Raw genomic sequence first — 27743 nt, 5'->3', positions numbered from 1 at the left:
TATCATGACAAAAATTTTGAAAAGAGGCTAATATTTTAAAGTTATGTTTTGGTCATTTAAAATTATTTTAAGTCTTTCAAGGTAATGGCCTTCAATAGCCTTCACTTCAGTGCAGACTGACAAATGTCTTCTCCCCTTAAGTTTGGATGTGCTTTAAAGAGAACCAGGGCTTAAAATTGAAGGCAACTGTGTTAGGTCTGGAATGAAAGTTATCGTTAACAGGCAGCCTTCAGACTCAGAACTTTGTGAAGACATTGTTTAAAAGTTGGGGAGCTATGCTTGATAAAGCAAATAAATACCTTCAGGTTCATGTTGCTAAATAGATGGAAAAAATCGTCTTTTCACAGCAGGTACAAAAATATCAAAAAGAAAGAAATTAACATTCTCAACTCCTTTATTTCCCTAAAGTAATTACCAGGTATATATTTTACAAGACCATATTAATGACCTGTTATTAAAACAGGCTTTAGTTTTAGAGATTTGGAGCCAATAACTTCTATGCTTATTTCTGGATCTATTGATGTAAATATATAGCATTTGTTGTTGGGTTTCTTTGAATTCCATTCTTAGTTTTAATCCCACGGCTGATGTAATGAATCAAACCAGAGTAGAATTAAAAATATTTTTCTCATTAGCTCTAAAAACTTATCTTTAGTTCCTCACTATTCACTTAACATCTCCTGTTTCAATTCAGTGCGAGATTAAACTTGCCCCCAAACGATCTCGTTTGGAGACGAGGGCGGGAGAAGAAGTTGAAGGAGAAGAGGATTCAGATTCCGATCAGGAGACATCTGCCAAGGCTCGCTACTTTGGTTATATAAAACAGGGCTTGTACTTAGTGACCGAGATGGAGCGCTTCGCACCAGCCCGGAAACGCCCGCGAACCATTACTAAAAACTACCGCCTGGTGAGCCTGCGGTCTACGACCCCAGAGGAGCTCTACCAGAGGAAGGTGAGGGTGTCTCCTTACTATACACGGTCACAGCATCAGATGTGATTTGCCTCTATTGAGAAAAAACTTCTTTTTTAATAAAGGAAGAAATTTAAAGAGGGATCGTTATTATCGTTGACGTCTTAGCTGTGTCAGTATGGTAACGCTGCTGAGAATAATGCTGGGCTTTGCGCCTGCGCAGTCACAGTCGAGCAGTGGGTGGGAGGTGAGTTCGTGTGGACCGATTGTCCGCTTGGCTCCGCCCAGGTTTTGGCTCCACGTCGTGTGGCCTTCAGCTCTCACTTCCTCTGTGTTGAAGTACAGCTGTCTCCTCAGACTGCAGCAGATGAGGGAAGAACCGCAGACTTGCTTTCTAGTCTGGGGTTTGCTTGGGAAGCAGATTTGATCAACACTGAGTATTCCACGTGTTTGTGCTGCACTGTCACAAGCGGAGTCCTGGAGGAGGAGTCGGGCCGCCCTGCTGGTCCTGGTTTTGCCATTTTACTTTATAACCATGGGTATTTCACCTCCTTTTCTCATCTTTCTGTTAAAGCGCTTAAAAGAAATGCTTGATCTCTCTGCCCCTTGTCATGTTTGTGAGCTTCTGGGGCCACAGTGCACATGAAGGTGGTTAGGAGTGACCTACGCTATCATCGTTCATTCTGTCATCATTTTGACAGCAAACTGCTCGGTAATGTCACATTCGTGTTCCATTTCCTTGTCCAAAGATCGAAAGTGAAGAGTATGAAGAAGCCTTGTCTCTGGCTCAGACCTACGGCCTGGATACTGACCTGGTGTATCAGAGGCAGTGGAGGAAGTCAGCTGTCAACATTGCTTCAATTCAGAATTACTTGGTATGTTTAAGATTTTGGGGAACATGCAGTAAAATTCAAACTTATGGAAAAACTTTTGGCTGTAGGGCTTCATGTTGGAGTACTTTTCACTGCTGACTTTTCTATATGAAGTGTTTTATTCTACCTTGAAAAATTATCTTATCAGGTTCTGTTGGCCCTGCAGCTAGATGTTGGTGCAGAAGACATGTGACCAATATTCACTGATAAACCAGCCAACTGCCTGGTCTTGGCCTAATCCTTTCCCTTCATCTACCTCAGTTAACCTCTGTTCACCTCCATCAGTCAAGGTCCTGTCAGAAGCCAGGAACCACACAATAATTTGAACAGGAACAGTTTTAATATGGACAATTAATATTTTCTAGCAACAAGAGATTTACTATATGAGGGCAAAGAGAACTCTAAGGAATACCTTGGGGCTGAACGGCATGTACCCAAGGAGGGAACAAACTCGGAAGGGAGGGCTCCCCCTGGGCTGGGATTCAGGCTTCATTGGCCAAGGAGTGGTTGCAGCACATTGGACGGACGAGCAGTTCGCTGGAATGCCTGAGGCCACGGCTGGTCCACAGTAGCCAAGGCTGGCGGGCAGGGAAGGGTGGGATGGACGGGCCAGCTGGATGCCTGTGGCTAGGGTGGCCGTGAACTGAGGTTGGGGGGTCGGAAAACCCCAGGGGCTGGTAAGTAGGGAGCCCCCCACCAGCATGAAGGCTGGTAGATAAGGAACCGTGGCCAGGACTGAAAAGAAAATATTCCCCCTGGAGTGTAGGCGAGCCTAGTTTAGGGAGCTTCCCCTTCAGGTGTCTGGGAGGATTTGCTGGGGAGGAATCTGTCCATGGGAGTGCAGCTGACACTAAGTGGGAAGTTGTCTTCCAAAGGAGGGAGGGGGAAGTAAGCACCACCAGATGTCGCCTGCGGGCATTGCCAAGACTGGAGCAAGAACCAGCGCACACGTGGGCTAGAGACCAGAGCCTCTTCCTCTGCAGTGGCCTGCAGCGCCCTCTGTTGACAAAGCTTAATATCGTGTCAGCCGCAAATGGGAAAGGCTGTTTATCCCATAGCTGGCTCTGAAGAGTGCTTTTGAGGCTGAGAGGCAATAAATAGATAACTGTCATATCAAACTTGCCAAATACCCCCTTTTTGCTTAAATCCTACAGTTAAATCCTTCCTGCTATGTGCTGCCACAGTTAGAGTTACTATGTTGGCTGTTTATTTGAGTCATTGGCACCTTTGTAAGGAAGTAGTTGGACTCATACCTATTTTTAGAAGGTGCTGACTTCTCATGTGACATTTAGGAAGGCAAATACCTTTTCATTTAGGAATATTCTAAGAAGCGTTGGGAAATTTTCATGGTAGTTGTTTTCCCTAAAAATTCATGTACATGAGTAATTAAAAGTAAATGAAAACGTAATCTGAAAAAGTTGTGTGTAAGAAGTTGATGCTTCAACCAAACGGGAAGGTGAACTGTTAATACAAGCAAGATATCAGAGTTGAGAGAGCATGAAAGATAATGAAATAAAGGAAGAAGACAAAGTTGCTTGTATTTTCTTTAGAATATCAGAACAGCAAACCTATATTATCTTTCTTTCTTTTGTGACTCAGGACAGTGAGCTCATGAGTTCATGTATATCCACTTAACGGCCTTTTCTGTAACACAGTAGTAAGCAGATTTGGTCTCTGAAGGAGCTGACAAATGTTAGGAGAGACAAATTATGTACATTTTTTATTGGGGGAAATACTTAATTCAGCAAAATAAATAGGCAGTGAAGAGTAAAAGCACTATGCCAGGAATGAAAGGGGTACAGGAGTGGCATAAATATGGCCTTTGCTTTTAGGGAGCTTATAATCTTACCGAGAAGACAAGCTTTATGCCTTCATTATAGAAATGACCATACAAGAAGATTGCGGACAAATGCTGTGGGAACCCAGTGAAGGTAGCAATCATTATAGACTCTGGTTATGGAAGTCTTCATATAGTGAAGATGTTTTGGGCAGGGATTTGAAAGGATTCAGAGTAGAGCTAGAAGAGAGGAAGGCATTCTTAATGGGACAAGTGGTATGAGCAAATTAAAAGAAAATGAGCATGACTCATGAGGCCAGTGACTAAACCTGGCTGATTCATTGCTCTATTTTCTTGGCACACAAAAAGTACTCAGTAAATATTTCCTGGGTGAATGGCTCTGTAAGGAAACCAGTCTGTTGGGTCTGAGATTCCATGATGGTGAACATTGGGGCATATTGATTAGAAAGATACATTGATTTGGGTTCAGGTGGGAAACCTTGCCAAAGGCAAGAGACTCCTGCAGTGTCCCAGTTGTTACGTGTCAATGACATGGACTGATACAGAGGCCATAGATGTGGAGAAGGGGATGTGAGTTCAGAGACAGTTCAGGAAAGAATTGATATGAAGGAATGTGTAGAGTATGAATCAGATTTTACCCTAAATTTGTATCCACAAGGGCTCTTTCTAGGAAGAGGGCAAGTCAGGAATTTTGAATGGAGTCAGAGGAAGCTGTTGGGAGGGAAGTACATATGGGCCCTTCGTCTTTCCAAGGAACAACATACCGTGACTTTTTATGATTAAATTATCATCTGCGCTTTGGAGTACATCTCATGGTCAAGTAAATACAAAACCTTGACGTGCTATGCCTCATTAGTTTTGTTTCAAAGTTAAACATGTTTGTTACAAGAAGGTAAATCTTGCCTTGCTTGTTTATTTTCTACTATTCTATATAGCCCAAGTGCAAACTAAAGAGCAACTAAAAAGTTTGGAAAGAGCTTTTTATGTTTCCAAAAAAGAGTACTGAACTTTGTGTTTCAGTGTGTTTCATTAGACGAAGAAAGAAAGCAGTTGGAATCACATGCCCTCTACCCAGTCCTAGTCACTGTTAGGAAAGTAGCTCTTTAATGTTGAGATGCCCTAGCAGCTGCTTGTGGCCAAGGTTTCAGGTAGCTCTACTCTCTTACGTATAGCTTTATAATTCTAGAAGGCAGTTTTCAGGTGCTCTCAGATATCATGGTTTCTTTAATGCCTCTGTTTTGAAATTTTCTCTATATCCAGAGTAAAATAAAGAAACGATCCTGGGTTCTTCATGAGTGCTTGGAAAGAGTTCCTGAAAATGTGGATGCTGCAAAAGAACTGCTTCAATATGGATTAAAAGGCACAGACCTGGAGGCTCTTCTAGCCATAGGGAAAGGAGCAGATGATGGCAGGTTGGTTCTGGAAAGATGTGGATAGAAGTAAAGGTGACTTTATAAAAACTTTTAAGCTGAGACATTGGAAAGGGTAAACTTTTCTTTATTTAGGTTATTCTGCAATGAAGCAGTTGCCTTTGATTAATGCTTTTTTATCTGAGGTCAGTTTTCTTTCCTTTAAGTTAAATACGTTTACATATGATAGCTTGATGCTAAGGAAAGAGCAAATTCTACAAACATTGATTGAATGCTGGCCGTTTCTAAGGTGTGAGGTTCAGGCGGCATGCGCCTAGGTGCGCTGACCGGTGAATTGAACCACCGTAGGCATGTCTGAGCTTCGTTCACTTACTCTATGTGTAGCATTGTGTCCTTCTTCAGAGAATTACCTTGATTAAGTTATACGTCTTGTGAAAGCATCTCATAAACTTTTTTTTTGAATTTTATTTTATTTATTTTTTTAAACAGCAGGTTCCTATTAGTTATCCATTTTATACATATTAGTGTCTACATATCAATCCCAATCTCCCAATTCATCCCACCACCACCACAACCCCCCGCCACCTTCCTTGCTTGGTCTCCATACGTTTGTTCTCTACATCTGTGTCTCAATTTCTGCCCTGCAAACCGGTTCATCTGTACCGTTTTTCTGGGTTCCAAATATATGTGTTAATATACGATATTTGTTTTTCTCTTTCTGACTTTCTTCACTCTGTATGACAGTCTCTAGGTCCATCCACGTCTCTACAAATGACCCAACTTCGTTCCTTTTTATGGCTGACGTCTTCTTTATCCATTCGTCTGTCGATGGGCATTTAGGTTGCTTCCATGTCCTGGCTATTGTAAATAGTGCTGCAGTGAACATTGGGGTGCATGTGTCTTTTTGAATTATGGTTTTCTCTGGGTATATGCCCAGTAGTGGGATTGCTGGGTCACATGGTAGTTCTATTTTTAGTTTTTAAAGGAACCTCCATACTGTTCTCCATAGTGGCTGTATCAATTTACGTTCCTACCAACAGTGCAAGAGGGTTTGCTTTTTTCCACACCCTCTCCAGCATTTGTTGTTTGTAGATTTTTTGATGATGCCCATTCTAACTGGTGTGAGGTGATACCTCATTGCACTTTTGATTTGCATTTCTCTAATAATTAGTAATGTTGAGCAGCTTTTCATGTGCTTCTTGGCCATCTGTATATCTTCTTTGGAGAAATGCCTATTTAGGTCTTCTGCCCATTTTTGGATTGGGTTGTTTGTTTTTTTAATATTGAGCTGCATGAGGTGTTTATATATTTTGGAGATTAATCCTTTGTAAGTTGCTTCATTTGCAAATATTTTCTCCCATTCTGAAGGCTGTCTTTTTGTCTTGTTTGTAGTTTCCTTTGCTTTGCAAAAGCTTTTAAGTTTCATTAGGTCTCATTTGTTTGTTTTTGTTTTTATTTCCATTGCTCTAGGAGGTGGATCAAAAAAGATCTTTCTGTGATTTATGTTAAAGAGTGTTCTTCCTATGTTTTCCTCTAAGAGTTTTATAGTGTCCGGTCTTACATTTAGGTCTCTAATCCATTTTGAGTTTATTTTTGTGTATGGTGTTAGGGAGTGTTCTAATTTCATTCTTTTACATGTAGCTGTCCAGTTTTCCCAGTACCACTTATTGAAGAGATTGTCTTTTCTCCATTGTATATCTTTGCCTCCTTTGTCATAGATTAGTTGAGCATAGGTGCATGGGTTTATCTCTGGGCTTTCTATCCTGTTCCATTGATCTGTATTTCTGTTTTTGTGCCAGTACCATATTGTCTTGATTACTGTAGCTTTGTAGTATAGTCTGAAGTCAGGGAGTCCGATTCCTCCTGCTCCATTTCTTTCCTTCAAGACCGCTTTGGCTATTTGGGATCTGTTGTGTCTCCATACAAATTTTAAGATTTTTTGTTCTAGTTCTGAAAAAAATGCCATTGGGAATTTGATAGGGATTGCACTGAATCTGTAGATTGCTTTGGGTAGTAGCGTCATTTTCACAATATTGATTCTTCCAATCCAAGAACATGGTATATCTCTCCATTTGTTTGTATCATCTCTAATTTCTTTCATCAGTGTCTTGTAGTTTTCTGCATACAGGTCTTTCGTCTCTCTAGGTAGGTTTATTCCTAGGTATTCTTTTTGTTGCAATGGTAAATGGGACTGTTTCCTTAATTTCTCTTTCAGATTTTTCATCATTAGTGTATAGGAATGCAAGAGATTTCTGTGCATTAATTTTGTATCCTGCAACTTTACCAGATTCATTGATTACCTCTAGTAGTTTTCTGGTGGCATCTTTAGGATTCTCTATGTATAGTATCATGTCATGTGCAAACAGTGACAGTTTTACTTCTTTTCCAATATGTATTCCTTTTATATCTTTTTCTTCTCGGATTGCCTTGGCTAGGACTTCCAAAACTATGTTGAATAATAGTGGTGAGAGTGGACATGCTTGTCTTCTTCCTGATCTTAGAGGAAATGCTTTCAGTTTTTCACTACTTAGAATGATGTTTGCTGTGGGTTTGTCATATATGGCCTTTATTATGTTAAGGTAGGTTCCCTCTATGCCCACTTTCTGGCGGGTTTTTGTCATAAATTCTTGTTGAATTTTGTCAAAAGCTTTTTCTGCATCTATTGAGATGATCATATGGTTTTTATTCTTCAGTTTGTTAATATGGTGTATCACAATGATTGATTTGCATATATTGAAGAATCCTTGCATCCCTGGGATAAATCCTACTTGATCATGGTATATGATCCTTTTAATGTGTTGTTGGATTCTGTTTGCTAGTATTTTGTTGAGGATTTTTGCATCTATATTCATCAGTGATATTGGTCTGTAATTTTCTTTTTTTGTAGTATCTTTGTCTGGTTTTGGTATCAGGGTGATGGTGGCCTCCTAGAATGAGTTTGGGAGTGTTCCTCCCTCTGCTATATTTTGGAAGAGTATGAGAAGGATAGCTGTTTAGTTCTTCTCTAAATGTTTGATAGAATTCACCTGTGAAGCCATCTGGTCCTGGGCTTTTGTTTGTTGGAAGATTTTTAATCACAGTCTCAATTTCAGTGCTTGTGATTGTTCTGCTCATATTTTCTATTTCTTCCTGGTTCAGCCTTGGAAGGTTATACCTTTCTAACAGTTTTTCCATTTCTTCCAGGTTGTCCATTTTATTGGCATAGAGTTGCTTGTAGTAGTCTCTTAGGATGCTTTGTATTTCTCTGGTGTCTGTTGTAACTTCTCCTTTTTCATTTCTAATTTTATGGATTTGAGTCCTCTCCCTCTTTTTTCTTGATGAGTCTGGCTAAAGGTTTATCAATTTTGTTTACCTTCTCAAAGAACCAGCTTTTAGTTTTATTGATTTTTGCTATTGTCTTCTTTGTTTCTATTTCATTTATTTCTGCTCTGATCTTTATGATTTCTTTCCTTCTACTAACTTTGGGTTTTGTTTGTTCTTCTTTCTCTAGTTCCTTTAGGTGTAAGGTTAGGTTGTTTATTTGAGATGTTTGTTGTTTCTTGAGGTAGGATTGTATTTCTATAAACTTCCCTCTTAGAACTGCTTTTGCTGCATCCCATAGGTTTTGGATCGTCGTGTTTTCATTGTCATTTGTCTCTAGGTATTTTGGGATTTCCTCTTGATTTCTTCAATGATCTCTTGATTATTTAGTAACGTATTGTTTAGCCTCCATGTGTTTGTGTTTACGTTTTTTTCCCTGTAATTGATTTCTAATCTCATAGCATTGTGGTAGGAAAGGATGCTTGATATGATTTCAGTTTTCTTAAATTTACTGAGGCTTGATCTGTGACCCAAGAGGTGATCTATCCTGGAGAACGTTCTGTGTGCACTTGAGAAGAAAGTGTAATCTGCTCTTTTTGGATGGAATGTCGTATAAATATCATTTAAATCTATCTGGTCTGTTGTGTCATTTAAAGGTTGTGTTTCCTTATTAATTTTCTGTTTGGAAGATCTGTCCATTGGTGTAAGTGAGGTGTTAAAGTCCCCCACTATTATTGTGTTACTGTCGATTTCCTCTTTTAGAGCTGTTAGCAGTTGCCTTATGTATTGAGGTGCTCCTATGTTGGGTGCATATATATTTATAATTGTTATATCTTCTTCTTGGATTGATCCCTTGATCATTATGTAGTGTCCTTCTTTGTCTCTTGTAATAGACTTTATTTTAAAGTCTATTTTATCTGATATGAGTATTGCTACTCCAGCTTTCTTTTGATTTCCATTTGCGTGGAATATCTTTTTCCATCCCCTCACTTTCAGTCTGTATGTGTCCCTATGCCTGAAGTGGGTCTCTTGTAGACGGCATATATATGGGTCTTATTTTTGTATCCATTCAGCCAGTCTGTGTCTTTTGGTTGGAGCATTTAATCCATTCACATTTAAGGTAATTATCGATAAGTATGTTCCTATTACCATTTTCTTAATTGTTACGGGTTTGTTTTTGTAGGTCCTTTTCTTCTCTTGTGTTTCCCACTTAGAGAAGTTCCTTCAGCATTTGTTGTAGAGCTGATTTGGTGGTGCTGGTGCTGTTATCTTTTGCTTGTCTGTAAAGCTTTTGATTTCTCCATCAAACCTGAATGAGATCCTTGCCAGGTAGAGTAATCTTGGTTGTAGGTTCTTCCCTTTCATCAATTTAAATATGTCATGCCACTCCCTTCTGGCTTGTAGAGTTTCTGCTGAGAAGTCAGCTGTTAACCTTATTGGAGTTCCCTCGTATGTTATTTGTCGTTTTTCCCTTGCTGCTTTCAATAATTTTTCTTTGTCTTTAATTTTTGCCAGTTTGATTACTATGTGTCTCGGCATGTTTCTCCTTGGGTTTATCCTGTATGGGACTCTGCCCTTCCTGGACTTGGGTGGCTGTTTCCTTTCCCATGTTAGGGAAGTTTTCGACTATAATCTCTTCAAATATTTTCTCGTGTCCTTTCTCTCTCTCTTCTCCTTCTGGGACCCCTATAATACGATTGTTGTTGCGTTTAATGTTGTCCCAGAGGTCTCTTAGACTGTCTTCATTTCTTTTCATTCTTTTTTCTTTATTCTGTTCCGCAGCAGTGAATTCCACCATTCTCTTCCAGCTCACTTATCCGTTCTTCTGCCTCAGTTATTCTGCTGTTGATTCCTTCTAGTGTAGTTTTCATTTCAGTTATTGTATTGTTCATCTCTGTTTGTTTGTTCTTTAATTCTTCTAGGTCTTTGTTAAACATTCCTTTCATCTTCTCGATCTTTGCCTCCATTCTTTTTCCTAGGTCCTAGATTATCTTCACTATCATTATTCTGAATTCTTTTTCTGGAAGGTTGCCTATCTCCACTTCATCTAGTTGTTTTTCTAGGGTTTTATTTTGTTCCTTCATCTGGTACATAGACCTCTGCTTTTTCATCTTGTCTATCTTTCTGTGAATGTGGTTTTTGTTCCACAGGCTGCAGGATTGTAGTTCTTCTTGCTTCTGCTGTCTGCCCTCTGGTGGATGAGGCTATCTAAGAGGCTTGTGCAAGTTTCCTGATGGGAGAGACCGGTGGTTGGTAGAGCCGGGTGTTGCTCTGGTGGGCAGAGCTCAGTAAAACTTTAATCTGCTTGTCTGCTGATGGGTTGGGCTGGGTTCCCTCCCTGTTGGTTGTTTGGCCTGAGGCGACCCAGCACTGGAGCCTTCCCAGGCTCTTTGGTGGTGCTAATGGCAGACTCTGGGAGGGCTCACGCTAAGGAGTACTTCCCAGAACTTCTGCTGCCAGTGTCCTTGTCCTCATGGTGAGACACAGCCACCCCCTGCCTCTGCAGGAGACCCTCCAATACTAGCAGGTAGGTCTGGTTCAGTCTCTTACGGGGTCACTGCTCCTTCCCCTGGGTCCCGATGCGCACACTACTTTGTGTGTGCCCTCTAAGAGTGGAGTCTCTGTTTCCCCCAGTCCTGTTGAAGTCCTGCAATCAAATCTGGCTAGCCTTCAAAGTCTGATTCTCTAGGAATTCCCCCTCCTATTGCCAGACCCCCAGGGTGGGAAGCCTGACCCTGGGAGGGGCTCAGAACCTTCACTCCAGTGGGTGGAGTTCTGTGGTATAATTGTTCTCCAGTTTGTGAGTCACCCACCCAGTTGTCTTGGGATTTGATTTTATTGTGATTGTGCCCCTCCTACCATCTCATTGTGGCTTCTCCTTTGTCTTTGGATGTGGGGTTTTTGGTGAGTTCCAGTGTCTTTCTGTTGATGATCGTTCAGCAGTTTGTTGTGATTCCGGTGCTCTCACAAGAGGGAGTCACCTCATAAACTTTTAAGCACCCTACAAATGTCAGTTAATAACAGTAATAAAGTTATTTGAGAAGAGCTGCTGTTCATCAAACATTTGGAACTTTTGGGGGGATATAATGTGATAGTGTATTTGATAAGTAATTTAAATGAGACTGACATTCATTACCATTTTAAAACCTTAAATAGAAGTGATTCACATCGTAAACTCTGGGCAACGTTTTCTTCATAGGCTGTTTCACATTGGGTGACTATAACTTCCCATGTTTTCGTAAGCAGTTTTCATTTTCTTGATATTCAGAGTTTCTACATGTGATGATTACCGATGACTTTTTGCCCATCCTATGGACATAAATGAAAGAATCGCTTTGCTTATAATAAATAGCAAAAGCTTTCTTTCAAATAATTGCTTGTTTCTGTTTCTGCAGAAACCAATGTAATAAAATCAGAGTAGGAGAAGGTACTTCACTATATGAAATTTAAAAAAATACACAGATTTGGGTTTTCTTTTTTTCTCACAGATTTACACTACTTGGTGAAATGGACATTGATGGTATCTCCTACGAGGAGCTTTCCCCACCTGATGAAGAGCCTGCCGAGAAGAAAAAGAAGGAGCTCAGGAAGAGACAAGAACTACTTAAATTAGTGAACTTTTCAAAGTAAATGATTTATTACTGTTCATTTGTAATTTCTTAAAAATACCTAGTAATCTACGTGTGTTCTTTACTCGTGACAATTGCTGTACATTATTTGGGCAACTTCAATCAAATGCATTTAGTATTGTTTTACCCTTGTGCTTTTGTGTGCTGTTCCATGAATTTGAGGCTTAATACAATATTGATCATTTTTATTCTATTTTAGATCTTAGAGAAATGTGCTTGTAGGTAAATATAAGTGGCCTAATACAGTTGTTCAAAACAGGTTAACACTGGAACAAAAGGAACTTTGCCGTTGTAGACTGAAATTATTAACCTACTTAGATCGACTCGCAACATATGAGGTAAGGAGTAGTTTTTTTTGTTTGTTTGTTTGTTTTATTTTTGCGGTACACAGGCCTCTCACTGTTGCGGCCTCTCCTGCTGCAGAGGACAGGCTCCAGACGTGCAGGCTCAGTGGCCATGACTCACGGCCCAGCCTCTCCGCGGCATGTGGGATCTTCCCGGACCGGGGCACGAACCCGCGTCCCCTGTGTCGGCAGGCAGACTCTCAACCACTGTGCCACCAGGGAAGCCCAGGAGTAGTTTTAATCAAACCAATTATGTTCATTTGATCTGTCATTATAAATGCTAAGGCTGCCTTCATATCTGATATTCTTGGTCTTTAGAACTATTTATGTGGGAAAAGTTCATTTTGTATAGAAGCCGGTTCTCTTATACATCAGTTTTGGTAAAATTTAGAGGTTCATGCAAGGCCAGAAGTTGCTTTGTTAGTCTAGGGAGTAGAAATGCATTAGCCGTCTCTGAGAATCTGTGTTTCCTAGGTTTATGAGCCTTTTCATTTACTTTTATTTTACATTTAAACTTTAGGTTATGGCATATAGCTGTCTACAGTACCAAATTCAGTATACACTGGGTTTTAATAATCCTAATATGACTATTTCTGAGTTGTTTAATTTTAATGATTTATTAGTGGTTTGAATTTAGTTGGTTAAACTTTGATCCTAATTATGGCCAGAGTTAGTCACTTGAACTTAAAGCATACTTCAAAATTGTTTCTTCGGGACCACAAACACAAATATCCCATGTTGGGCATTTCAGTAGCACTCTGTACCATGAGATTTAGGTATCGTTAAAGGCGTGAGAAGCATTTCATAAAATAGACATAGTTTAGATTGCTTTTTCACATGACCCTCATAGCTTACGTTACCCAGGATTTAGTATAAATTTCCCACCTTTGAAATTTGACTTCATTTGCAGTTTACTTCCTCCATCTCTCTCAGCCTCCCTTCTGTGGTCACACCGTGGCTTTTGGTATTGGCGCATAGTAGGGACTCAGTAAACATCACTTCCTATGTGTTTCCCTTTACCTGTTCTTATTGCTTGTTCATCTTCCCTACTAGATTTTGAGCTACTTGGAGAGAAGAAGCTGTGTTATTGTTCATTGTTTCACCACTGCCTATCACAGTGCCCCTTGCACATTATTGACACCTAATAAATATCTGATTAAAGAATGAATGGTTCATCTGATAACGTGATGCCCATCCCCATAGTAATGGAGGTACTTAGTACTTGTGATGCCTGCAGGCAAATAAAAGCATTTGATTCTCCAGCTGTTAATACAATAGAATGTTTTCAAACAGAATACTAGTGACGAAAGAGGACTATTTCTCTGGTTATTAGTAAACATGGTAATTAGTATATCACTTCATACAAACAAGTTACAAAACATTCCTAATAGTTTTATCTGTAGTACAACTAGTTTGACTGTTGGATGGTCATATTATTTTAAAGCATATCCTTTTATTATGTCCGAGTTCTGTGATATTGATGTAATATATAAAAGCATATTGTGAATTACTTATGTTGGTACAGATATAGTTTATTATTTTTTATACTTAGCTTTAGTTTCACTGATGAGATCTTACAAAGAAAAAGTTCCATAAAATATTCAGAGTTTCACGTTCCAGTTAATTTTATTTTATTATTTTTTAGTTATTGAATTGCTATTTCCTATTTGACAGTAGTAAGTGCATTTATTATTACATGGTAATAGTGAAATTTAAAGTATTTGTTGAGCCCACAAAAGTGGAATGAAGTTAAGCTTTTGAAAAGTACATGAAGTTCATGAACTTGGCTGTTAAAACTTAGAAACGATGTTCTGATGCAGTGACTAACCAGCTAGATAGTGGTAGAGATAGGCATTGCATTTTAATCATAGGGCATGGCTTATTTTATTAATTCTGTGATAAATTAGATAAAAATGGATTTATTTAAATTTTACACGAATTGCTACTGTATGCCAAATATTATGCCAGTGATGGTGGTAGAGAGATGAACAAGGAATAGTCCTTGTGGAGTCCTCATTATATGGGCAATAAGTGATGATAATGAAGATATGAAGAATTGATGAGGGGGCATAATGGAGCAAAACATTAAATTTTTCCTGGGGATGTCCAAGAAGACTATGTAGGAAGTACAAGGGAGGCTGACTTAGGGGGCTATAGGACTACTGTGCGGGGGGGCGGGCTGCAAGCATAGAAGCTCCATAAGGGTAAGGGTCTTGTCTTGTTTGCTGCAGTATCACCAGAGCTCTGAATGAGACCTGGCTTGTTGAGCTCAGGAAATATTTGAAGAAATCAGTAGTTATGAGATACCTTAAAAAATACCAGCATATTTGTTGAGGACTTACTCTTTGCCAGCCAGTGTCTTAGGTACTTAATTCAGATTATTTCTTGACAGCCCTTTGAGGCAGGTATTGCTGTCCTCTCAGTTTATGGATGTGAGGCTTAGAGAAGGTAAGTATTTTGGAAGCAAGGAAGCAAGAGCCTCCTCTGAACATCCTCTTTCTTCCCTCTTTTCTATCTCAGTAAGTTAATGCAGTTAACAAATATTTATTGGCCATTTATTATGTGAAAGCCAGCATGCTAGGTGTCTGGGGTTCAGCATAAACACAGGAGAAATGAGCCTTAAGTCATCGCTGTGGTGGGGAGATGTACACTTCCCATTGCCGTGGCTAGCTCCTGTTTGTTCTTTATGTGTCAGCCTTGGCGGCCCTTCTGGGAGGCCTTCCCTGTCCTCCCAGGACTAGTTTTAGCACCTTCCTATGTGCTTCCCTTTACCTGTTCTTATTGCTTGTTCGTCTTCCCTACTAGATCTTTTTTTTTTTTAAACATCTTTATTGGAGTATAATTGCTTTACAATGGTATGTTAGTTTCAGCTTCACAACAAAATGAATCAGTTCTATATATACATATGTTCCCATATCTCTTCCCGCTTGCGTCTCCCTCCCTCCCACCCTCCCTATCCCACCCCTCCAGGCGGTCACAAAGCACCGAGCTGATCTCCCTGTGCTATGCAGCTGCTTCCCACTAGCTATCTACCTTACGTTTGGTAGTGTATATATGTCCATGCCTCTTTATCGCTTTGTCACCGTTTACCCTTCCCCCTCCCCATAGCCTCAAGTCCATTCTCTAGTAAGTCTGTGTCTTTATTCCTGTTTCACCCGTAGGTTTTTCATGACATTTTTTTTTCTTAAATTCCATATATATGTGTTAGCATACGGTATTTGTCTCTCTCTTTCTGACTTACTTCACTCTGTATGACAGACTCTAGGTCTATCCACCTCATTACAAATAGCTCAATTTCGTCTCTTTTTATGGCTGAGTAATATTCCATTGTATATATGTGCCAAAAGACAACCCTCAGAATGGGAGAAAATATTTGCAAACTGACAAAGGATTAATCTCCAAAATTTATAAGCAGCTCATGCAGCTTAATAACAAAAAAACAAACAACCCAATCCAAAAATGGGCAGAAGACCTAAATAGACATTTCTCCAAAGAAGATATACAGAGTGCCAACAAACACATGAAAGAATGCTCAACATCACTAATCATTAGAGAAATGCAAATCAAAACTACAATGAGATATCATCTCACACCAGTCAGAATGGCCATCATCAAAAAATCTAGAAACAGTAAATGCTGGAGAGGGTGTGGAGAAAAGGGAACCCTCTTACACTGTTGGTGGGAATGTAAATTGATACAGCCACTGTGGAGAACAGTATGGAGATTCCTTAAAAAGCTACAAATAGAACTACCATATGACCCAGCAATCCCACTACTGGGCATATACCCTGAGAAAACCATAATTCAAAAAGAGTCATGTACCAAAATGTTCATTGCAGCTCTATTTACAATAGCCCAGAGATGGAAACAACCTAAGTGTCCATCGTCGGATGAATGGATAAAGAAGATGTGGCACATATATACAATGGAATATTACTCAGCCTACTAGATTTTGAGCTACTTGGAGAGCAGGGAAGCTGTATTATTGTTCATTGTATCACCGCTGCCTATCACAGTGCCCCTTGCACATTATTGACACCTAATAAATATCTGATTAAAGAATGAATGGTTCAATCTGCAATTTACATAGATCATTCCAGCAGCAGTAAAGTTAATCTAAAGTTCTCACACAGATGTGACAGGTGCCCATAGTACATAGCCATGTATAACTGTTGCTTATTCGTTTTTACCAGGTGGTGGATTTTGCTTGTCCTACTGTAATTGTACTGCCTATTTCATTTACTTCTGGATTTTTTTTTCAATTAACAGCATTTATAAATATAGCCATTTTCCAAATAAAGACAGGAATACAGATGTAGTACTTTAGTTAACAGTTGAGAGTTTAATTAATTCAGGCCTTATTTATTTAGGTAGGCAGAGTTGTAATGGTTTTTAATATTTTCTTGTCACCCATATTTAAAAGCCTTTCCATTAAATCACTGTTTCCCCTCAGGAAATCCTCAGAGTGCCTCATGCATCTGAACAGAGATATGATGCTGAATTCTTTAAGAAGTTCAGAAATCAGAATATTGTTCTCTCAGCAAGAACTTATGCTCGGGTAATTTCTTTTTTGTAAATAAAACAGTTATGGTTATTAACACTTTCTAAGTCTTTGAGCCATGCAGTTAATGTTATTGCATGCCTATATCATTACATTTCCTTTCTGTGTTGTACTATATTAATAAATGTAGAGAAAAATAGAATCATGTTAAAATTTTTTTATTCATTATTCTGAGTTCTAAAAATAATTTTTAGAGCATTAGGTTGAGAAAAGTGATACAGACCTGGAAAAATCAGGAATCTTTCAAAGCACTTCATATCAGAACTGCATAAAAAAGTTAATTTTAAGGTTTTGAATGTTGTCATACAAAATCACTCCTTTATTTCTAAGGTTCACGTTAGAAACTTGCCCTTGCCTTCTGTACAGGAAAGTAATGTACAAGCCCTAGAAATTCTGTTCACTTACCATGGATCTGACCTGCTTCCTCATCGCCTCGTGATTCTCTCCAATTTCCCGGAGACCACTTCTCCACATGAATATTCCGTTTTGCTCCCTGAAGCTTGGTATGTACTATGTTCACTGAATTTTACCTTTTTGCTAAGTAACAATTTTTGTTTCATGCTAAACATCTTAAATTAAAAAAATTTTAAATGTAAACAATTTAAACTTTTTTTTCTGATTATAAAATTATTTCTAACTTATTTTTACGTGATCCTGAGGCCAAACCAAAATATGTCTAGCATGATAGGATTACTGTAACGCACGGAATGTGAACTTTGCTTTTTATTTGAAAGTCTTCTGCTACTTAAAAAAAAAAAAAAGAAAAGAAAGTCTCCTAGCTTTATGGCTATGTACTCAATATATACTGTTTTATGGTTAAGAACAGTTTTTAGGATAACAGTGTCTGTTTGAATTAGTTGTATCTTTTAGAAATTGAAGTGTAGTTCTGACAATATTAGGTTGTAGGTCCAGGGAACCCAGGAATGTCTTGGGGATCCTGCTTTTCTCAACAACCTTTTCTCGCTATGAAATTCCAGAGGCACAAAGACAGATGGGAAATCAAAGTACCTCTTTCCCATTATACTAATGCTCCTTATCTCAGTTGAAGGCTTTTTGATAATTGGGTTGTGACATAGACTCTTAAGACCAGTGGGACCATTAAGACCCTGTTGTACCATCTGGTGGGCTTCCAAAGGCCAGAACATCACTTCCTGAGAATGAAGAAAAGAGAATATACAGTTGACCCTTGAACACCACGGGTTCAAACTGTGCAGTTCCACTCACACATGGACTTTTTTCAGTAGTAAATGCTACAAAACGACATGGTCCTCAGTTGGCCGAATCTGAGGATGTGGAGCTGTGTGTACAGAGGATCCACGTGCATGCAGGGCTGACTATGAGTTATATAGGGGTTTTTGACTGCATGGAGGGTTGACACCCTTATCCTCCCTGTTGTTCCAGATTCAGCTGTGTTTGCCTCAGTGTGTAGCCTGGAGATGGGCAGGTCATCAGCCCCAGGCCTGAATGCCACCTGGGAGTAGCATACCTTGCTTCTGTCTGACCCCATAGAGGCAGAAGGGAAGAATATGTCCATTTGTGAGACCTTTTATATCTGGTAAACTAGCCCACTAGTAAATGTGGCTCAGTCATTAATTGCATCCTTTCTGAATTTGTTTGCCCAGTCTTAAAAAGAGTTGAGAGTCCCTGTCTTGCTTACTCATGTTGCATACTTTTAGTAATAGGTGAATTGATCTGTATGAAATCTGCTTGTAAACTATAAAATACACTGTAAGGGATTATGACGGCTCTGGCTGAAATCATTGTTACAGACTCTAGCTACTGGCAACTTACAGTGATGTGGGAAGGGAACTGGGGATCATGTGGCTTCCTCATTCCTCCTCTGCACCTCCCCTGCATAGTTGTAGGCTTAGCTGTTGACGATAATGACCAGCATTTATACAGTAATTACTATGCATTTGGCACATACTTACATCCGGTCTCCCAACACTTTTGGTATTATCTCTGTTATTATAGAAAGCTGAGATTTACAGAGGCTTAATAGCATATTAAACTTTATGTAAGTGCAGCCAGGATTTGAACCTATTTTTATTTAGAGTTGTAAGTCAGTAAGCTCTAAAAATAGAAGTTATAAACTGCCTATTTTGCATTACTGTTAGTACTGAAATGTAATTCTTTGTTATGATAAAAGTGAGCAAAAAGAAAAGGGTTGGGATATACCTTTCAAGCAGTTTCTTTTAGATCTGAATACCGATAAGTAAATGCAGTCTATAGATATGTATTTATAAATATTTAACAATTCATTCATTTATTTTCTGCCTATTCGCAAAATAGATCTAATCTGAATGGAAATGACCTTTTCTACTGTACATTGTTAGTATAGAGAAAAGGGCCACTGTCTTAACGTTTTTTCTAAAGGTAGTTTCTCCTTAGATTTGAACTCATTTATTTGCATTGTCTTCTGATGATTGCTTAGATAAACGTTTGATTTTAACCTGAAATTTCAGAATTGGTTTTTAGAATAGTTTTACGATGCCCAGTGCTATATGTTATCTTTGAAAGCCCTATCTATGGTTCCTTTATGGTGGCTGTCATAACTGATTTAAATGGCAGTAAATACTTTGGGTATATCATTGCAGCAGAGGGTAATTAGATGTTATTTCTAATCTTTCTTGTGGGATGTGTTGCTTAGACAAACTTGGAAAAGACCGATTTCTTGTGAGTCCTTAGGTTATAATCATTTTAAATATATTGAGAAAATATAGATTTATTTTTTTGTTAATCTTTGTTTCTCAAGAAAGTCTTTCACATTGATTATATTTTTGCTATAGTTAGAAAGACTGAGAAAGAACAATAGATTTTAATAGTAATGTCTTTTATGTGACTGCAAAGCGAAACCACAGTTATGTTTCAGGCATAGCCTCTTCTGTGAGGTCTTCAGTAATTATTCCTTTCCCTATATTCTCGTAATTCTTTGTTCATTCTTGCAGTATAGCACTTTTTATTTTGTATTATAGTCAGTCATTTTTATTACTGCCTTTCTCCCCCTTGTTCTCTTCTTTAATAAACACCCAGCCTTAAACTCACTAACTTCAAGATGGAGGCCATCTCTTCCTGAGTTTTGGCTCCTCAGGGCCCAGGTGTTTGTGCAGTGGTTCTCTAAACTTGTTTGCTAACTGGATAAATTAGGTCCATTTTACGCCCATTTACAAAAGAGATGAAAAGATGTCCTGCAGGGATTGCAACAGAATATGCTTTCACTTATTAACAAGGGAGGTGTCCAGGTCATGTTTCTCCAAGGCTCCCACCGCCTTAAAGATTCAATTGCTATTTTAGCCCATAGGTGAAGCCTGTACTCTTCTACCCTATTCAAAGTTTTACTCTAATGGACGTGGAGGTCCGTAAGATACAATCGTAGGACTTATTTCCCTTTTTTAGGAAATATATTTTTTGAGTACTTGCTATTCATTTTCAAATCACTTGGAAACTTTGGGTCAGATGGACACAAAGTGTCTGATTGTTGGAATGTAAACACCCCTCACTGTTTGACCGAGCCCCTTCTGCATGCCTGGCGCTATGGTAGGGGTCTTGAAATGAGTGAACACAGTTCCTCTTCAGCAGGAGTCATCAGGTATGGTTTACACAGGAACAGAAATTCCTGCTTGCAGCATCATGCTTTCAAACTGAGGAAGAGATGAGTTGAAATGACTCTAAATCTGCAGCCTTTTTTGCTTTCTCTCTTCTTCTCCTCAGTTACAATGTTTGCCAGCTCCTGAAATGGTCTTGCCACTTCCTTGTTTACTGCCTCGGACAGCTGTAGAACTTTCTGTGCGCATGCCTTGTTTTTCTGTGAGTGTATACATTGCTCAGTGGTAGAGCCTATATTTCATCCTGCTTTGTCTTCTCTTCAGCCCGCCAGCTTGTATTTTTCAAGTAATAATGACTTTTTAATGATCTGTTGAATTGATTAGAAACAAGTCACTAAGCTCTAAATGGACGGCTCCCAAACGCAGAATGACCGCGTTGCTCCCCACTGCCTTCAGCTTGCTGTTGGGACACTCGGGACAGGGCCCTGCTCTCTCCACTCTGCCAACTGGCAGTCCCATGAGCATGCCAGGCCTTCCCTCCCCGCCCCCTTAGGGCTTTTCAAGGTTAGTGTGCTCCCGCTGGGTGTGTCCTCCTGGATCTTCACATGACTTGTCTCCTCCAGTTCATCTATCTTCCTTGGCCATTCTATTTAGAATTCTACCCTCACTTTATTTTTATTTATTTATTTTTGAACTATCCACTATAAATATAAAATTATCCATTTTATACACATCAGTGTCTACATGTCAATCCCAATCTCCCAATTCATCCCCCCCCCCCCGCTTTCCCACCTTGGTGTCCATACGTTTGTTCTCTACATCTGTGTCTCTACTTCTGCCCTGCAAACCAGTTCATCTGTACCATTTTTCTAGGTTCCACATATATGTGTTAATATACGATATTTGTTTTTCTCTTTCTGACTTACTTCACTCTGTATGACAGTCTCTAGGTCCATCCACATCTCTACAAATGACCCAATTTCGTTCCTTTTTATGGCTGAGTAATATTCCATTGTGTATATGTACCATTTCTTCTTTATCCATTTGTCTGTCGCTGGGCAAATTTAGGTTGCTTCCATGACCTGGCTGTTGTAAATAGTGCTGCAGTGAACATTGGGGTGCATGTGTCTTTTTGAATTATGGTTTTTTCTGGGTATATGCCCAGTAGTGGGATTGCTGAGTCATATGGTAGTTCTATTTTTAGTTTTTAAAGGAACCTCCATACTCTTCTCCATAGTGGCTGTATCAATTTACATTCCCACCAGCAGTGCAAGAGGGTTCCTTTTTCTCCACACCCTCTCCAGCATTTGTTGTTTGTAGATTTTCTGATGATGCCTATTCTAACTGCTGTGAGGTGATACCTCACTGTAGTTTTGATTTGCATTTCTCTAATAATTAGTGATGTTGAGCAGCTTTTCATGTGTTTGTTGGCCATCTGTATGTCTTCTTTGGAGAAATGCCTATTTAGGTCTTCTGCCCATTTTTGGATTGGGTTGTTTGTTTTTTAATATTGAGCTGCATGAGCTGTTTATATATTTTGGAGATTCTTTGTCCGTTGATTCGTTTGCATATATTTCCTCCCATTTTGAGGGTTGTCTTTTCATCTTGTTTGTACTTTCCTTTGCTTTGCAAAAGCTTTTAAGTTTCATTAGATCCCATTTGTTTATTTTTATTTCCATTACTCTAGGAGGTGGAACAAAAAAGATCTTGCTGTGATTTATGTTAAAGAGTGTTCTTCCTATGTTTTCCTCTAAGAGTTTGATAGTGTCTGGTCTTACATTTAGGTCTCTAATCCATTTTGAGTTTATTTTGTGTATGGTGTTAGGAAGTGTTCTAATTTCATTCTTTTACATGTAGCTGTCCAGTTTTCCCAACACCACTTATTGACGAGACTGTCTTTTCTCTCTTACCCTCACTTTAAATCCTCCTTTCCTGTTTTATTTTCTTCCTAGCTTAGGTCAGCCAAATAGTTGACCTTTCACCTACTCTGTTTTGAGATGCCAGTGGCAGAATGTTTACCTTGGCATTTTTTTTTTAAACATCTTTATTGGAGTATAATTGCTTTACGATGGTGTGTTAGTTTCTGCTTTATAACAAAGTGAATCAGCTATACATATACATATATCCCCATATCTCCTCCCTCTTGCGTATCCCTTCCACCCTCCCTATCCCACCCCTGTAGGTGGTCACAAAGCACTGAGCTGACCTCCCCGTACTATGCGGCTGCTTCCCATTAGCTATCTATTCTACATTTGGTAGTGTATATATGTCCATGACATTCTCTCACTTTGTCCCAGCTTACCCTTCCCCCTCCCCGTGTCCTCAAGTCCATTCTCTACGTCTGCGCCTTTATTCCTGTGCTGCCACTAGGTTCTTCAGAACCATTCTTTTTTTTAGATTCCATATATATGTGTGCCTTGGCTTTTAATGGAAGTTTGATTATTTTAATTGAACCAAATTTTATGATTATGATTGCTGGGAAACTCTGGTTTGTGTTATTTTAGTGTTTTATATTGTCATTCTTAAATAATCGTATTTGACATTGATGAAATGTGACCAAGTTGTATAAAACTTTGAAATTATATTATCTGTCATAGGTGATACATCTTTTTGTTAGCTACCTATCCGTAGTTTGTCATTGCTGTAAAACGTTTACATTTTATATTCTATTTGACTCTTTTAGTTTTAAAGTACAAAGGTGACATTTCTTACCATCTTTGTTAACTTTGACAACTTGTGGTAATAGAGGGTTTTTTTTTGGTGAAAGAAAGAGAACTCTATTTTTTGACTTTTAGTATTTTTGATGCTTATAGCATGTTTTAGAAAGTTTATTTAGAGTTTTCATTTATGTCTTTTGTTTTATTGGAAAGCCTTTCCAGAGTGATGAAAGCAGGCTAGTTTAAAAGGTTGTACTCAGAACAGTTGTCTGTTGAAATAATATAGCAGAGGGATAAAAACATTGACTAGCTAGAGCCAAGTTGCCTAGATTTGTGATCTTGGACACGTCTTCTAACTGCACCTCAGTCTTCTCACCTGTAAAATGGGGATGATTATAGCACTTACTTCATAGCATTGTGAGAATGACTGAGTTAATGTATATAAAACACTGCGAATGGTGCTTGGCACCAAGTCATTGCTACTTAAGCATTAGGAATTATTATTAATGCAGAATCCCATGCCAAGGCCTTGGCCTTATATATGTTATATAATTATTATTTTAAACTTATTGGAATATTTTTATAGTTATGGAAAAGTTGCAAAGATAATACAGAAAGCTCCTGTACCCCCCTCGCCTAGCCTCCTCTTCCTTCTTACATAATCTTAGCACATTTGTCAAAACTAAGAAGTTACTGCTGGAATAGTCCTGCATATAACGTGACATATGCATTCCTAAAAATCACTGCACTATGCAAAATACTGCAGTGAGAACCACAGGACTTATGGGGAGAATAGGGTTAGTGTAACAAAGTTAGGAATGTAGTAACAATCGTAGTATAGTTTTACATATATTAAATGATTAAGAAACACGTAAGTACTAAAATATGTCACTTTACCTTGACAAAGACCTGAAAAAGACTGCTTATGGAAGTGAGTGTTGGGAACAGTTGCAGTTTGTGTGTTATTGGGAAGTGGAGGAGGGGGGTGATTAGAATTCCAGTACAAAGTTGTAGCCCCAGATGTGGACTGGAGTGGCTCCTGATACATTCTGGGAACTGAGGCTGCTGCTGGATGTCTGGGGAGTGTGTGTGCATGCACACGTGAGCTGACATGGCTTGGTTCAGCTGAGCGCAGTTTTCTGTGTTCACCTAATGTTTCTTGTGGATGGAATTGGGCATCAGCAAATGTGAAATTTGTTATGCTGAAGTTGTTCCATAATATATTAATTTATTGGAACAAGTTTGCATTTTGAAAACATTGCAGAACTGACCATATGTTACTATTAACTAAACTACGTAGTTATTTGGATTTAAGGAGTGTTTCTCCTAATATCCTTTTTCTGTTGCAGTATCTGATCTAGGATACCACATTGCATTTAGACTTCATTTACTTTTAATATATGGAAATAAACTCTGTCATTCAGTATCTGTCACTCATGAAGTTCTTTGACACATATATTTATTACTAGACAGTGAAAATTGATCCTAATATCTATATTCCTGGATCGCCTCCAGAATTGGCAAGGAAAGATTGAATTATATTTAGCATATTTTGGTGTATTGCAATATTTAAAGCATTTTATAGTATAAGTAGCAAACCTCTGTTGATGGAAATAGAGTATCCAGAACACCTCATTCTTTTCATCATCCTTGAAAAACTGTTTCTATAGTAACTTGGCAGTTTGTTTCCTTGTGAATATCTAAGTTTAGATTATTTGATGATTGAAATTTTGACTGTGAAAAGCGTGCTATAATATACAGATGGGCTGTGCTTGTGTGAACTATGAAAGTGTGTCTTAGACGTTTCCATTTTCTTTTCTGAGTTGGCGATTATTTGTATTATTTGCTGACTGACTTCTGACCATTCACTACCTTTAGTTCCACAGTAATTTATGTGACATATCATTAAGGCTGAAAATAAGAAGTGGCTGAGTGAAAACTTTTAAGTCACCAGTTGTTTAAATAGAATATGATGTCAACCTAATATTAGGTCTGTTTATAGTCGTTTCAATATTCTCATACCTAGTCTCATATTCAGAAAGTGCTATTATCCTAGAGTGTAAAAAGCACTTACCCCGCCTTCATTTAGAAAAACCTTGCAAAACAGTCTGATAAATTGTGTGACAAGCCAACCGGCAGAAGTTTCCTGCCTGTGGCTTGCAGACCCAGGCCCTCTTTGTACTGTGCGTACTTTAACTCGTGTGTTTGTCCCTGGGATTTTATTCCCTTGCTAACCCTACATCATTTCTGCTTTTCTCAGGCCTTTGTCCCTTTGGTGCCTCTCTACCCCCCTTGGTAATGCAACAGAAATCCAGGGTCCCCAAGAATTTTCCCATTTTCATTTTTCATTGGGTAAATAAGCTTTGCATCCTTTTCTCCTCATTGATAAGTCTTTGTCACTCCCCCAAACTAGAAGGCCTTTGGGTGACAAATTTGGAGGATATTTCTGTTTTTAGAGGCTGCTAGTATCCCGTGGCACGTTTTGTTTTGTTTTGTTTTGTTTTTTATGACCAGACTAACATTATCTCACAATCAGGTGCTATGAATATACTGGTGAATGCAATGATGGTTAATGACTGTTGGATGAACGAATGGTAGTTATGTGAAGAAATTTGTAAAACACAAGGGGTCGATGTAGCAAAGTAAATAAAATGGACTCAGAAGCATTCTTTCTGAAACAATCTATAAAGGAAACCTGTCTGACTTTTCCTACTGAAAGTAAGGTAATATACTAGTTGTGGTCTACAGTCGTCTTCAGAGTGAATATATATATATCTTTAGTGTATTTCTGGATCATATCTTTGGCGTTGTATATTTTTGACTCTGTGTTAAGCATAGGGACCATTAGGACCATTTGGCCTTGTTATACTTTTTATTTTATTAAAATTTTTTTTAAAATTGTAAAATACATAAAAATTTACCATCTTAACCATTTTTCAGTGTGCAGTTCAGTAGTGTTAAGTACATTCACATTGTTGTGCACTCAATTTCCAGAACCCTTTTTATGTTGGGAAACAAACTCTGTACCTATTCAATAACAACTCCCCGTTTTTCTTTCACCCCAGCCCCTGACAACCACCATTTTACTTTTCGTTTTATGAATTTCACTATACAGTATTTGTCTTTTTGTGTCTGGCATAATGTCCTCCAGGCATAATATGCTTTTAGTAAAATTAATATCACAAATAAGATTTAGAGTGGCTGGCCACCTGTGGGCCATGTTTCTGTTTATGCTGCAAAAGTATTTCTTAAATAAGGTAAAGGACAAAGATGGGTTCTAGTTCAGGATGGGATGTTACATGACCATTGTTGCCTGACTCCTTGTGGAGAGCCTTCTCTTTATCTTTCGATGATGAAGAGGGCATCCAAATGAAGGGAACTTCTAATATCACATCTAATACTTTGTTTTCTAAATCTTGGATTTGAATAGCCAAATATGGAGACTTTTTCTGTTACTACAACAACATAAAATTTATGTCATAAAAGCAAAACATCAATATGCATTTTATTAAATTTTTCAGTAGGACAAACTTGATCTAGGTCAAATTAATATACCTTTTAACTTAAATCATATAAATCAAATAAAGAATTTACCTTGAAAAAGATCAGATGACATTATTCCCATTCTTCACAACTGAAAGGTAGATAGGAGTTTACTTTTTCCTACACTTCGAGTTTCAAGTTAGTGATGTTTTGATATTTTACATTAGTTTGTGATTTTTTCAGAGTTGAAATAATTTGAACTATCTTTTTCATTGACTCTAGGCAGCTTTCGATTCAGAAGGTAAGTTATTGTTTGGTTGATTTTTTTTTTTTTTTCCTTGAAAGGCAACAGAAAACAGTACCAGGATCAATTACTGTTGGCTTAGTTTCATAGTTTTAAGGATATTCTGGAAGTTTTTCTCCCGTAAGAAGCATATTACTGTAATGTTTCTTGTGAAGCGGATGTTGATTTTTGAATTTTAACTTTTTCAGTGAAATTTATAATTAATCATGAGTACATGTGAAACTGATTTTAAAATTGAAGCATTTCTAAATTGCTTTATACTATTTCATTTTCATTGAAATAACAGTCTAAAGAAGGTGAATGAATCTATAAAATTTTGTGTTATTTCAATAAAAATTTAGGGAATAATTATGTACCATGTAAAGGCATTATATTAGATTAAATAGGTAGATAGGTATATGAGTCAGATGTGGTCCCTGTCCACAGATAAATTAGAATCTAGTAGGGAAGATCAGACAGGTTAATTATAGATATAACTACCATAAAGTTAAAATATGTGTCATAGGAGGAGTATAAATGGCTTTAGAGATGGGAGAGATTACTTTCTGTTACAAAGGAGGTAAATCAGGAAAGCCTTCTTGGCAGAGGTGAAGTTTGATCTAGGCCTTGAAGATTGAGTGTGTTTTTGATGCTGGGAAGTTTGAATAGGAAAGAGTCATCTGAATAAATATTTAACCTGAAGTTGTTTCACCTACTTAGTCCTCACATATATGATATCATTTAGTCACAGAGTACACAAGATGTTCCCAATTAACTTGTTAATTGAAAATGAATTAGTGCAGAGGTTTTCCAGTAAACAATTATGAATCTTATTTTACTCATGTTTTTATGTAGCCCAGTCCTGATCATAAAGATCTCTTTTTTCTTCCTTGAAACGTTTAAAAAGCAGTTTTTATTGGGCATTCTATTTCCACCATATGTTTTGTTGTTGTTGTTGTAATGAAATATCACCTAAACTATAGCCTGGATG

General features: G+C 38.3%; 1 protein-coding gene across 2 annotated transcripts in view; it reads left to right on the top strand.

The window, feature by feature from the left end:
* The window catches only part of NBAS (NBAS subunit of NRZ tethering complex), a 339942-nt gene that overhangs the window by 78319 nt on the left and 233880 nt on the right, over positions 1-27743 (top strand). For both annotated transcript variants that reach the window (XM_082852122.1, XM_082852121.1), the window contains 7 exons: positions 695-952; positions 1660-1785; positions 4841-4992; positions 11739-11876; positions 12139-12217; positions 16677-16781; positions 17151-17287. In XM_082852122.1, the coding sequence (XP_082708248.1) occupies positions 695-952; positions 1660-1785; positions 4841-4992; positions 11739-11876; positions 12139-12217; positions 16677-16781; positions 17151-17287 (995 nt within the window). The remainder of the gene's footprint in view (positions 1-694; positions 953-1659; positions 1786-4840; positions 4993-11738; positions 11877-12138; positions 12218-16676; positions 16782-17150; positions 17288-27743) is intronic.

This window comes from Leucopleurus acutus (genome assembly GCF_964270905.1).
Source record: "Leucopleurus acutus genome assembly, chromosome: 12".
NCBI lineage: Eukaryota > Metazoa > Chordata > Mammalia > Artiodactyla > Delphinidae > Leucopleurus > Leucopleurus acutus.
This window is presented reverse-complemented; position numbering and strand designations above follow the sequence as displayed.